This window comes from Periplaneta americana, chromosome 17 (assembly GCF_040183065.1).
Source record: "Periplaneta americana isolate PAMFEO1 chromosome 17, P.americana_PAMFEO1_priV1, whole genome shotgun sequence".
In the NCBI taxonomy this organism is placed as follows: Eukaryota; Metazoa; Arthropoda; class Insecta; order Blattodea; family Blattidae; genus Periplaneta; species Periplaneta americana.
The window spans coordinates 11047354-11062664 of NC_091133.1; the positions used below are offsets into that span (position 1 = coordinate 11047354).

General features: G+C 37.2%; 1 protein-coding gene across 6 annotated transcripts in view; it reads left to right on the top strand.

The window, feature by feature from the left end:
• Positions 1-15311, top strand: part of LOC138692992 (zinc finger protein OZF-like) — a 97290-nt gene that overhangs the window by 32455 nt on the left and 49524 nt on the right. For all 6 annotated transcript variants that reach the window (XM_069816474.1, XM_069816475.1, XM_069816470.1 and 3 more), the window contains exon 4: positions 5579-5661. In XM_069816474.1, the coding sequence (XP_069672575.1) occupies positions 5643-5661 (19 nt within the window). In that variant the 5' untranslated portion in view covers positions 5579-5642. The remainder of the gene's footprint in view (positions 1-5578; positions 5662-15311) is intronic.

The window sequence follows — 15311 nt, forward strand, 5'->3', positions numbered from 1 at the left end:
ATGCATCCCACCACTCTTAGAGCTCAAATTCCGATGATGACAGAGGAGATAAAATAGCAGAGGTATTTATCAGTCTAAATCTAATTACCCTGATTTCAGGGGAACCAATACACCTATCCTTTGCCTACAGTACTTATTCCATGATAGATATCGCTATTTGTAGCCCAGTTTTGTCCACGACCTACATGGTAGTGACTACCCTATCCGAATGCGTATGTCCGCTTTACGTCCTGCAGAATCTCACTCTCCAAACTGGGTTATTAAAAAGGCAGACTGGGTCAGATTTTCGGAGTCCATATCATTCGATGATAATGGACATGAAAGTGTGCACAGCGTAGTAGAACATTTCTCAAATGTAGTTATGTATAGTTTATTGTAGGCCTATTGTATATTCTATAATTGTATTGTGTATTGTAATTTTATTGTGTATTGTTTATATTGTGTATACCACTGCCATCGGGTGCATGCCCACTTGCAGTGTAAATAAATACATACATACATAAAGTCAGCGGAATTATCTATCGCCTGGTCGTCCTGCAGGCCAAAATGCTTCTCTGTCCCTTGGAAACGGATGCCTGTAGAGGTGCAATCCGAAACCGCAAATGTGTCTTACTTGAGTGCCAACTGACCCAAGAAAATTTTGTGCAGTTTAAATATCTTCGAACCAAAGCTCCTCGCAGTGTGTGCGATGCTAAGAAGATGTCCTGTACAAATTACGTCAATTCATTGAAAAAGAATGGCCCAGCTAACATCGTATGAAACAAACTCCGTCGGATAATGGGGAAACGTTGTTGTGTAATTCCGGGCCTTCTAACGTAACGTCCACTAGTCCCATAGAAATTGCTGAAATATTTGCTACCACTTTTGCACAAATTAGCAGCTCAAGGAATTATGTCGCGGAATTTCTAAAAATCAAAGATGCTGCAGAAAACGGAAAATTAAATTTTAAATCTGATAACACTGAACACTACAATACATCGTTCACATCCCAGAAGCTGGAGCCGGCACTAGACACATACCCTAACACCTCTCCTGGCCCTGATAATTTCCATTACCGCATTCTTCGCCATCTCCCGCGAGGTAGAAAATCCTTTCTTCTGGCAGTGTACAACAAGATCTGGACTGAGGGTGTATTTCCATCTGCTTGGCATTCTGCCATTGTAATCCCAGCCCAGAAACCAGAAAAGGATCCCTCTTTCCCCAGTAGTTAAAAGCCAATTTGTCTCACCAGCTGTGTATGTAAGGTTATGGAAAAGATGATAAGCAAACGTCTGATGTGAGTACTCAAATCGGAAAACCGATTGTCTAGTATTCAATGTGGTTTTCGTAAGCACAGATCAGATGCATGACCATCTTGTTCGCTCGAAACCGCCATTAGAGATGCTTTCCTCAAGAAGGAGTATTTTGTGGTGGTTTTTTTTATCTAGGAAAGGCTTACGATACCACATGGTGTTATGGAATTCTGCAAACTCTGCATGATTGGGGGACTTCGTGGCAGTCTCCCAAATTTCATTGCTAAGTTCATGTCAGAGTGGTATTTCCGAGTTTGAGTAGGCACCACACTTTCTAACAAACATTTTCTGGAAACTGGCGTTCCGCAAGGGTCTGTATTAAGTGTTCTTCTCTGTATTGCGATTAATGGAATTGTCCATTGTGAAGGTGACCGAGTATCTTCTCTGTTGTACGTTGATGACTTCAGTTCATATTTCAGCTCCCGATATCTTTCATCCATTGGTCGACTGTTGCAACTGCTCATCAATGTTCTATGAGAATGGTCTGTTCGCAATGGCTTTAAATTCTCCACTCAAAAAACGCAGTATGTCCAGTTCTACAACCATCGTGGACTCCATCCACATCCTGAACTGCGTCTTAACGGAATGAAGTTGCAATATACAGACACAGCGAGATTTTTGGGCCTTGTCTTTTATTATAAATTGACGTGTGAGGCCCATATATGTGATATGAGAAGGCATTGTGAAAAATCCTTGAATATTTTACACGTTTTGTCATGAGTTTGCTCGGTGCAGACCGCATAGTGCTTTTACGTCTTTATCGTGTTCTTATATGATCAAACCTGGATTATGGCTGTTTTATTTATGGCCCAACAAAAAAGTCGAAGTTAACTCTCCTAGACACTATCCATCATCATGGGATATGACTCGCCACAGGGGCCTTCCGAATGAGTCTGATAGAGAGCCTATATTGCAAAGTGGGAGAACCATCAGCGTATGGGCGACATAATGTCTTGTGCTTAGATGCGGTTAAGCTCCACTCACAGCCTGAGCACAATTGTTACGATTCCTTTCACCAGTCGTCTCTTTACGGCCGATAGAGTGAAAATCCTCGGAGACTTCGTCCAGCAGGTATGTGGTTTCGTGAACTGCTCTCTGAGCTCGACATCCACTTGACAACAGCTCACACACTGGAATATTCGACCACTCCACCTTGGAATATGCGACGTCTCATGTTTGATATAAGTCTGAGCCGAAGTTTTAAGAATTTTACACCAGCGTTTGTTTATAGACTTCGTTTTAGTTAACTTATATCACGATATGCAAATTATTCTTTAGTTTTTACTGACAGATTCCGATTTAATGATTGTGTTGGTTGTTCCTTTGTTGCAAATGAACAGATATTTAAATACAAATTGAGCCAATACATTAGTATTTTTATAGTTGAACTATATGCTTTTTACAGAGCTTTGTTGTTTTAATTAGACAACCCCGTGGTAGATTCCTTATCTGCTCCGACTCTTTAAGCACCATTCAATCCCTGCAGTGTCTAAATTCTGATGATGCGCTTGTGTTGGGAACCCAGGAACTTTTCCACACTCCCCTAAGCTCTGACTCTGAGATTGGAGTATTGTGGATTCCTGGCCGTGTTGGCATCCTTGATATTGAGGCAGCTGATGCTGCAGGAAAGGATGGTGCAGTGAATGGATCTGAGGTGTATTGGCGCAAGAGGTGGGTGGCAAGATATTCAAAATTACCTGAAACATACAAAATAGTGGCAATGTGAAGGAGAATTGTCTGCATAACAGGGAAACTAATTACGAAGAATAAAGAGTACTCTTCGAGTTTGGTATTCATCCACAAGAGCGTCATGACAAGAAGAATTTTTACTCATGTGGTTGAGGATTGGCCACTGTCATCTGACACATGGCCATCTCCTACATAAGGTGCCTAAGCCGGAATGTGATATATGTGATGTTCCACTTATAGTGCAACATTTCTAATTGCATTGTAGAAAATATGACCGTGTCTGTTGGCAATATGGAATTCGACCGACTCAACGTGATGCTATTGGATATGATTTTAATTGTACAGATGCAGTTCTGAGATTTTTATCGAATACAGGACTTGACAGGATGATTTAGTTTTTTATTGACCCATTTTACTTATCCTCCAGACCCTTTACATCTGGAGGTTACATTTGTTGTTTAGTATATATTTTTAACAAACTTGGTATTGTGACCTTTTACATCCGAGTATTTTAGAAATGTGCCAGATAATTTATTTCAGGTGGCATATTTTTTATTATGTTATTGTTTATTTTTAAATAATAGATAATGTCTGAGAACTCACTTTTATGATTATAATCACCTTGTTGAAACTGCATTTGTGTACCTCATTTTAACCATGACAACGCTTTTTAGTTCTCTTAATCATTCTGTTTTATGAAGGATTTTAGGTAAGGGCGCAAAGATTAAGGGACAGATTCCTCTAAAAAGACTAAAATACCGCCAAATTCTTTAAGTTTCAAGACCCATAGCCATAGTAGCTGATGCGCCCCTTTTTAAACCCCACTAACTACGTAACTCAATTTTGCATCCTAATTTACAGTCTTGGAGAGTTTACAACACATTTTAAAAAATGTCGCCATCTGCTCGAGTACACTTGGCCACACACTTGTGAACGGCACTCGTCACTCTACGGCCCGATTGTATAAACCATTTAATCTTAGATCAGAGGTTAAGTTGATCCTTGTTTCAGCTGAACTTGGAATTTTGTGTTGTATAAAGTCTAATCTGAGATTAATTTGTCTCAAACTAAAGTCAACTTTGACTGAAGAAATTTCTCCGATTAAGTTAAATGATCCAAGTTCAGTTATTTCTTTTCTGTTTGAAATATACGAGTGACAAATTGTGCAAATAAAATATCCATTATTATTAATATTAATAGACATGATAGGTACATTTATATATATTTCTTTCAATTTCTTGCCTTAATACACAAACAACCATATTTTATAAGGCTCTATCGTGTTCAGTAGTATCAAATAACATAACCTATAATTATGTTATGTTTATAACAACCATTAATAATTAATGGATATGATAGGTACATTCATCAATTTTCAATTAACTGTATTACTAAACGAAAATTGTGGTTTTATAAAGATTTATTATGTTTAGCAGTATCAAACACCATAACATGATAACAACTCGAACAGTCAACCTTCTTCTTATTGTCCGCCATTATTTACATTGAACAAAAAACCAGTGTCTCCAACAGAGTGTACGGAAAGTCGCCAAAAAGTAGTTGTAAAGTCGCTAGATTTCTCATTATCAACAAAGAAAGATTAAATTTTGTCACTATGGGGTGCTAAAAAGGTCACTAAATCCCTATTTAAGCAATATAAAAGTTAAAAGAAATTGTTGTTCAAAAAGAGTTAAAGTCGGTAGATTGGCAACACTGAACAAACCTGTTCGCGCATCACGTATTTCACCTGTTTATGCGATGTTGCGAAATCCTTTTCATGTGAACTTAGATTGCATTTGAACCAAGGTAATTTGATCGCAGAAAAGTTTTATACAATAGAAGAAGTGTCTGAACTCGGTTCACTTTTCGATCTTCGATCAGAGTTGATCTTTAGTCAGGGGGTTTTATACAATTGGGCCTACGTAACTCCATATGGTTATCTTTGATCTCCTCAGCACACGCGCTGGCTGCTGACTGCACGCTGACCAAGATCACGCGTTCACAGCAATGCGTTCCAATAACGAAACGTAACTCTGTAAATATTGAGAATAGTACCCATGTTTATATGACATGTTTTACTCAGAATGTCTTCGGAAATTAGCTTTGTGAAGGACATAAATCCTCGTGAATCACCCTATATGTTATAGAATTTGTGTTATAAAAATTTTTGTAGCCCTCACAATGACAACAAATATCAGGAACCATACCACAATCCGTTTTGAGTTATGGATGGATCTTACCATTCAACTTGAAGAATACGTGTTGCGTAATATTTTGTAGTAACAATGATTAAGGCCAATTCGAATATGTGAAAGTAAAATCTTAATACATTGCTATCTTACGTGAAAATAACATGTCGTATTAGAAATTCCACATGTTAGGGAACTGAAACTTTCAGCGATGATGTATACACCGATTGTATTAATGTTTCAATATGTAAGCATTTACCGTTCATTTACATAAAATATTCTAGCAACTATGTCTGATGCATTTTTCAGAAAATCTCTGGCTCACATGTACATATTTTCCAGGTTGAAATTGATTCCAAGAGGTCACCTAAATCTCTCTTCATTATTTAGTTTTTTTTTTTTTTCCAGAAAGATGTGTTCCATCTGAACAGAATTCAGCAGGAACGGAAAGTGGGAGTATCTTCAGAGGAGGATGAAGTGTTCTCTGATAGGTGAGTGAACTGTGCTGGTTTTGTGTTTCTTGCAATCTTTCTCAATTTCATTTAATAATGACAAAAACATACATTTTATAATATATAATACTGTGTTGTATCTTTCATACATAAGTGATTAATTTTATTGTCGTCTCAATATATTTTTGTGCTGAAATGATATGATACACCAAAATTATCATTACCATAACAAGTAACATATTACAACTCTTATTATATCTGCTGCGTTATTATTCTGCTCTTCTTTGGGATCCATGATCTCTTTTAATGTACGATCACACACTTTAAACAGAGACTGTTGTTGGAAGAAATTCGCTGGAAACCAGTAATATGATTGGAGACCGATCCTGTTTTCATTTTACTGTGAACAGAGCATTTTACGAACCAAGAACTGGAATTCTAAGCAATATTGACGAGATTTAGAAATAGTACAAAACCAATCTCTAAGATTAGTAAGGGTGGTATTAAGTCTACTCTAATCCAGATCCAGACAATTTCATCCCAGCAAATCCATTAGTAACTCCAGTCCATATTCAGCCAGAATGATACTTATTATTTGCATATGCCATTCTACAATCAATTCCAAATAAATTAGGAGTCGTGTAATAGTTACCGAAAACTACGAAAATTGAAAAATAAATTTCCACAGTATTTGAATATCTGATGACACTCTCAAACAATGACTATTGGAGATCGTATGAAGATTAAACAACATTATCTCGAATCCCAACCAGTGTCTTTCCAGAAAGATTAAAAACTTCCAGAAGAAATATCATTTAGATCTTCCAAATAAACCAGAAAATTCCCACTTCTAAGTCATCCATTATCACAATTTACTGTTAGAGTAGTTTTCAACGAACACACAATACGCGATGTAAATGAGTTGATAAACCCAACTGTATTAAATGCAATAGTTTTGGAGACTATTCAAACAAGATGCCCTGAAACAGAATGGATTCATATTTACTTAGATGGATCACTTACAGATAGCAATGGACATGCAGGATTTTGAATTTACAGTAAATTCTTTAATTTCTAGATCTTAGAGAAGTTCCAAGTCACATAAAATTTTTAAGAAGGCGATGTTCTTGTTTGATTCCAAATCAACCCTACAAGCAATTACACCAATCAATTGAACCTACATGTAGAAAATTAATGAAATTCACAATACTATTAATAATATACAAAAAGAAATGACATTTCAGTGTGTACCTTCCCATTGTGAAATCCAGGGAAAGGCGATAGCAGAATCAAAGAAAGGAACAAAAATTGTAGTGAGCATCCTAGCAGAAGTTCACTTTCATAATATAAGGTTATGGATCGACTATATATATTGAATTTTTTAAAGCAATTTGAAATAAAACAAATGAGTATATAGGGTGTGTGTTGGTAACCAAAATAAGAAAAAGTAACTACATTGATTTTGTAACGAAAGTAAATTACCTCAAATTACGCATTTTGTTCCAGTTCACTTATTTATTGAGTGGCTCAGTGAGAGAGTGAGCTATTCCACTGGTACATGGAAATGAGATAAATAGACTTTTGTTAGAATGCTCAAAGTTGGTGTATTTATATAATGAAGGTGGCATGTTTTTTCCTTTTATACATTTTTGATATACAATAAAACATAGGAAAATTTAAATTAACGTAGAATATGTAAGTTTTTTCTTTGTGTTGAAGTGAAAAGACAGAAGAGCAAATATTATTATACATGGGTTGTAAATAAAGTAGTGGCAACTCTACCGGGAATGAGTTGTGTACATTTGCATGCGATACGAGACAACTGATAATTGTAGTTGGATATATTGTCGATATATTGAATGATAAAACTAGTTGCTATGACAACAGATATTATTATTGTGTAGATGTATTTTTAACTCCTCTAAATATGTTTGTCCTGCGCTGTGATGTCGTGGTTTAAGGCATCCTGCCTAGGACTTGAGTTACGGAATGCGACTCCTCAAGAGGGAAGAAATTTTCTTATGAAACTTCAGCCAGTTTATGGGAGCAGTGCCCATCCATCATCGTGATGCACTTGTGGAGCTATGACAGGCAGCAAAATCCAGTTACGAATGCCAGCTATAATAGCTGGAGGATCATCATGATAAAAACACAATATCTCCATTCTGGTTGGATATCGTCCACCTCAGCTTCGGCATGTGGATATGAGGCCAGCAGCCAGCTGGTTAGTCATGGTCCTTCATGGGCTGTCGTGCCTCGGATTATTATTATTATTATTATTATTATTATTATTATTATTATTATTATTATTTTAAGGCATGTTTACTGAATTTGTTCAGCAGTCGTGGATAAAAATCGAGGTAGCCCATGGTAGAAATGCATACCAATCTCATCAAGGGTTACTTGAAGCTTGTAGCAACGATGCACTACTCTACCATATTGGGTGGTTGCAAGATCGGTCTCTGCAGTTTGTACGGGTCGGAATAAGACGGCACATGTGGCTCGCACAGGTCGCTCGTCTATTTGTAACCAACAAGTGGAGTTAGTGCGAGATCTTCTTGCTGTTGACCATCGCTGGACTGTACGAGAATTATTCATCCAGGTTGGACTCAGTCATCAAACTGTATGACACGTCCTGGAAAAAAACCTTCACGTGAGAAAAATTGCAGCACACTGGGTTCCTCATAACCTAATAGAAGCACAAAGTGACACTAATACGCAGTAGCTCAACTCCGCCTACAGAGATACCACAAAGAAGGGGATGTATACCTGCAACATATTGTCGTTTACTATACATGTGGAGGGGCATACGAGCCTGAACTAATGTGTCAGTCTAATGAATGGCACCACAGAGGAACATCACGTCCAATAAAAGTGCGATATGAAATCTGTAAGGTGAAAGTAATGCTGATTCGATAGGGAAGGTGTTATCATTAACCATGCCATACCTTACTTACTTACTTACTTACTGGCTTTTAAGGAACCCGGAGGTTCATTGCCGTCCTCACATAAGCCTGCCACTGGTCCCTATCCTGAGCAAGATTAATCCAGTCTCTACCATCATCCCATCTCCCTAAAATCCATTTTAATATTCTCCCATTTAAGTCTCGGCCTCCCCAAAGGTCTTACACCCTCCGGCCTCCCAGCTAACACTATTTTCATTTCTGGATTTGCCCATACGTGTTACATGCCCTGCCCATCTCAAACGTCTGGATTTAATGTTCCTAATTATGTCAGGTGAAGGATGCAATGCGTGCAGCTCTGTGTTGTATAACTTTCTCCATTCTCCTGTAACTTCATCCCTCTTAGCCCCAAATATTTTCCTACGAACCTTATTCTCAAAAACCCTCAATCTCTGTTCCTCTCTCAAAGTGAGAGTCCAAGTTTCACAGCCATACAGAACAACCGATAATATAACTGTTTTATAAATTCTAACAGCCATGCCATACCTCAATACCAAAACGTCAATGCAGCATACAACACAACCTATGTTCAACTATGTGGCGCAAACATGCACATTTCCTGAGAGACAATCTTCATCTTGCATGATAATTCTTGCTGTCATATCGCAGGAGCAGTGGCTGAATTTCAACAAAGATGGGATTGGGAATATTGGAATATCCTCCGTATTTCTCTGTGACTACGACTTTTTTCCTCGGTTGAAGGAACCACTTAGAGCAGGCTTGCCAAACTATGGCCCGTGGGCGAAGGCCCACGAGCTACTTTTGTTCGGCCCATTTACTAACTTGAAAAAAAAAATTAAAAGTCAATAAAAGAATAAAAAGAAGATTAATTTATTGACGAATTTCGATCAATGAAATTAAATCAGAGGCCCAGATTGTTAAACAAATTGCTCGTATATTGCGGTAACAATTATGTTGCTACAATACAGGCTACTGGTTGCAAGCATTCAGCTGCCAGGTCAAGCGCAAAGTGTGGCAACAGAGCAACCAGAGTTTGCACTGCTGTAAGCTGACAACAGCGACTTCTTTCGGTACACGCTCACACATATTAGAGCAGTGGTAAATATTATCCAGTTAAGAATAGTATTAGCACTCCACAAGCATTTACTAGTAGTTCTTACAGCGTAACTTTAATTATGGCAGGGAAAGAAAAAAAAAAAAAGAGAAAATAGACAGTGAATATTCTGTGTTTAAACAACAATGGAGTTTGGACTATTTTATGATTCAAACTGGAAATAAAGTAATTATGCCTGATTTGTAACGAATCAGTTGCTGTATTTAAAGAATGTAATATTTGCAGGCATTATGAAATCAAACATTTTTCAAAATGTTCACAATTTACGAGGAAGTTACGAGATGATAAATTTGAAGCAGTGAAGTGTGGACTATCATCTTAACAGAATATTTTCAAGAAACAGAGATCGGACAATGAAACAGCAACAGTGGCTAGTTTCGCATGAACTGGCGAAAGGGGAAAAATCTTTTAGTGATGGTGAATTTATTAAATCGTGCATGATAATGGCGGCAAAGAAGATTTGTCCTGATAAAGCAGATTTATTTAAGAAAATTAGCTTTTCAGTAGCCTACATGCAGTTGCTCGTAGAGTGGAAGATATTGTCAAAAACATAACTTGCCAGTTGAATGAAAAAAGAAAACAGTTTGAAAGTGTAGGTTTTAGGTCAATAAAACACAAAGTTTGAATACTAATGTTATTTATGAGCTTTATTTATTAGACTTAATTTAAACTTATGTGACTTGGCACTCGATTCTTTCTCGGATGGTTAATGTGGCCCTAGCTATGAAAAGTTTGGCAAGCCCTGACTTAGAGGCAAGAGGTTTCCAGATATTGCAGCAGTGCCTCATGCAGTAGGGTAGTCCATCAGAGAGATCAACAGAACCTCGCTAGCGGCTACCATGGATTTGGCAAAAGATACAGGAACACACTGGTGATTATATTGTAAAATGTATTTTCAAATAAGTTCAATAATATGTTCGTACAGTCTATGTTGCCACTACATTATTTGCAACCTTCGTAACATAGTGCAACCCAGAGGTATTGATTGCATTATACTGTAGAACACAGGATTACAAATTCGCTCATGATCTTTGTATTGGAACTAGTTACCTTGTTATTTTAAGCAATATCTGCGTGATTTTCACTAGATTCTGGAATTTCTGAAGCTTGCAAGTCCTGGTAAGCAGTATGATAAATAGGTAGTATGAATGGCATGATTGACTGTAGATCTCGTAACGTAAGGGCAGCAATGGGACGTGCTTCAGGAAGCAAAAGTGGTAAGCCATCCATCAACTTGGTGAAGTATGAGTCTCTGCGAAATTTTGATCTTCGTGCTGGTATCTTCTTGAAAAGTTCGATTTTATTCCACTCTTCAATTACAGATATGGAGTTCTTGAAATTACAAAATGGCGTATTATCAGCAAGGGCAGCCTTCACTATGACAGAATTGAGCTTCTTACAGTCTTTAAAGTCTTCTTCTTATTTATTTTTCATTTCCACAACACTAAATCCATTTTTCTCCACAAAGGCATTGTTCACTAAATTATACTATGCTTGGTTGTGTATAAGTGATCAATTTTCCTTACTTTTCTCTCCACTACACCAAAGTCACTGGCAAACAAGACTATTAAGCAAGTACACTGTTACGCATGCTAGAGTACTGGTTGCTGGACAGATAGTCAACTTGAAATCACTGTGATGTTTCCTATCCGTCCCCAACATTACAAGCCCAATAATTACTTTTTCAAACTTTTTTTTTTTTTTAATTTTTAGTAGGGAAAAAACACAAAATGTAACTTCACTCGTATACAGAAAGTCATATGCAACAAATTGAAGGTTATGGTGTAACCAACAGCGGAATTGGTACTTAGTTGGCTACCATGTTGGTTATGCAGCAGACAAATGCGTGCTGTGGGATAACTCACACTCTCGCCACAACTTAGAGAAGTCCTGCGCGGAGTTCCAATTCCAAAGAGCAATAACATGGCAACGAGTTATCCCACATGGACGAAATTTACAGATAAAATCAGAGATTGTGCAAGCATTCTGCTGGACCTTATAACTCATTTTTTTAATATTTGTGGGATAGCTTACTCTCTCACTGAGCCACTCCAAGTTGACTTTCATAATATAAGATTATGGATCGACTCTATATATTCCATTTTTTCAAAGTAATCTGGAATAAAACAAATGTGTGTATAGGGTGTCTGCTGGTAACCAAAGTAACAAAAAGTAACTGCAGTGATTTTGTAACGAAAGTAAACTACCTCAATGATGGTGGGTAACGAAATTACGCATTTTGTCCTACTTCACTTGTTTATTGTTGGTGCCGCAGTGTGAGTTCTGTGCTCGTAAGTCAGAGATTAGATATGCGAGTGTAATTGAGTTTAGGAGGCTGGGAGGGAAGTTGCCTGCACGTCCATTGAAATGAAGATCAATGAACTTAAACGCTCATGTTGGCAATACTGTCTCAAATCGATGGGGGAGGATGTTTTTGTAGCCACTTTCTTGAGCAAGAGGACAGTTTAACATTTTCAAGTTTACATGGATGATCCATTGCTGTTCCTGGTAATTTATGTTGACCATGACATTAAAGGCATTGTACAGACTCAGAAACAAAATTTAGGCCACATGGATTTTCCCAAGTTCCAGTGCTTCTTCAGTATGATTTAACTGGACCTTGGAAAATCCAGGTGGCTCAAATTATGTTTCTTCGTCTGTAGTTCCTCTCATCCTGTCGGAGTGACCATTTGCAATGGAGGTATATTTGTTGTCATTGCTTGAGAGGACGTATATGTGGAACCACGTTTTGAACTGTCCATGAAAAGCTGCCAATCACTTCGGGCATATTCTAAGACACCGATTTCCTACTGAAGGCCTCTGATGAATTTCCAGGGTACTAGGTTCTTATCTTGAGTAAAATTCATTCATTCATTCATTCATTTATTTTATTCCATAGATCTTACATGAGCAATGAAGCTTTAAGATGTGGAACAAGTCAACATCTTGCAATATTACAATTACAATTTTTACAAATTTTTATAGTTTTACAATTTAGTAATTTTCTACAATTTTTACAATTTTGTGCAATTTTTTACTTTTTTTTTTTTTTTTTTTTGGCGAGATGTAGTGAGATGAGATGAGGTCCGAGGACTCGCCAAAATATTACCCGGCATTTGCCTTTTGGTGGGGGAAAACCTCGGAAAAACCCAACCAGGTAATCAAATCAAAGGGGGGTAATCAAATCAAAAGGGTTGATGCCAAGGACTCGCCATAGACCATCCGGCTTCAGTCCTATGGCTGGGGAAAACCTCGGTAGAAACCAAAGACCAAAGGGGGATCCAACCCAAGCCCGAACGCAGCTCCGGATCAGCAGCCCAGCGAGTCTGCCGACTGAGCTACATCAATGGCTCTACTAAAAGTATACAATACATAGCCAATCAGATTATTAAATTTACAAATGCAAACGATCATTCATAAGCTGAGCTATATGTATAATACAAAACAAGTTAATTAAATTTAAGGCATAAACAATTCAACCAGTTGTGATATACAGAAATTGATAATACATATCATGCAAACTACTTCAAATTACAAACACAAACAATTTATCAGTAGAGCTATATAGATCACTATTCAATTTAAAGCATATACAATTCATCGGCCAAAACTATACAAATATATACAATCCCTTCCCTCCTTCACGAAAATGTAATATTCGTTTTAGGCTGGAGGCGAGCAATTCAGAAGACTTCTCGGAAAAATTTGTATCCCAATCAGATCATTCGACTCGTTCTGGTCAAAGCATTCACTTGTGAAGTTTGAAAATTACTGTGGCAGTGCCCAATTTCTTTACCTTGTGCTATGTCAGACATACGTATAAGGTTAATTAACTGAGAGATGTGGTATCTCAAGGAAGGGTGGAATAAGTACCCAATCCGAATGCAGCACACGTCTCATACCTCAAGATACATCAGGATGTGATCTCTTATCACGATTGTTTCGATTGATTGTAAGCATTGGAATTTGTCTTTTCATTTATCCACTGGCGCAAATGCTGCATACAAGTTTTGCATACAATGTGAGGATCCCGTGGCTGATCTTCATCTCCAAGACTGAGACCAAAATAACGCTGTATTTTTTGGAAGTGCAAACTTAAAGCAAATACGATTCCTATTTCTTTAATATTGTACTCTCAAAATATGTAGAAAGCTACGTCGGGATAATTCAAGCAGGAGTGTTGCACGTTGGCTATTCTTCCGCGACACTCGATCTCCTGAAATGAAACAATGTGAGAGATATAATATTTAATCTCGACTACTATAAGACCATAACCATGATATAATTAAGAGCTCACTTTCCAATATTTCTAACGTAACATTACAGTAGAGAAAACCTAAACACTCTCACAACGCGTACTTAATTTTATGCACGCATGAAACCAGATTTGGAAACTGAAGGACAAATTCTGATGAGCAACTGTGTATAAAGATGACTTCAAAATTGATGGAGTCTACTAAATCCATGATAACCATTTAGAAGTTATTACAGATAATGTAACAAATCGGAATTGACAATATTGTATTGCATAAAATTATTATATAAATTCAATAATATTTAAGAAATATTGTGGTACGTTCTATCCAATGTCTTATTCTGAATCAGTGCCCAAAATCATCCCAGCAGCAGGTCTAAAAACAAGACACCAACAAAAAGTTTATTCGTCTGTATTATTATCTGATATATGTATATAACGTAATGATTAATATATTTTGATAGCATCACATTGATTATAGTCGATAATACATAATTTGGTAATTATGCATAACAGCTACAGAAGCGATTTTAAATTTTATTCTTTCCCAAAACCCTACATTTTTACCCCCTTTTTTAAAAAAAACTTAAAAACAAAAGTAGAAAAACAACTTAAACCGCAAAAATTTACTGTAATATTTTTTTATCAAAAACCTTCATTTTCACTCCCTTTTCAAGAGGACAAATATAAGCAGCAATAACCTAAACTCACCTAACCTAACCTAACCAAAATAGCCACACAAAGACTGTATCAATTTCACAAATTCGTCAAACATGATGAACCTTACCTTAATAATTCGGAGGATACAGGGTTGCAGCTGCTCTAAAGAATGCACACACATTCTCTCTTCCATTAGATAACTACACTTAAACATATATTCTCCCAAATATCCAATGACGCAACCAAACGAAAAACGTCCACAACACTAAGTTTACTACGTGCCAGAAAGGTACCACAACGACCAACTTTCTTCAGTTTCGCATACTTCCAGTATAATCTCCCACAACGGAAGTTCAGATCCGTCTTATTTGCTCTCAACTCATGGCAACACACTTCGCAAATCATGCAATCCTTACTAATACCGTGATTCACGAAATAGTCTACAATATCCTCCTCTCTCAACTCTATACAGATAAAGAACGAAATTCTACATCCATTACAACTCACAGCGATAGACCACCTACAAGAGGAGAATAATACACGCGACAACTACGACGAACTACAATCATACAACCGACTTAGAGAAACTACAGCTCGTAACATAAAGCTATCACTTAACCACAACCATCCAATCATACCAGAAAAATCATCACCCAATAACAACACACAATGCTTTATGACTTAACCACAACCATCCAATCATACCGGAAGACACATCACCCAATAAGAACACACA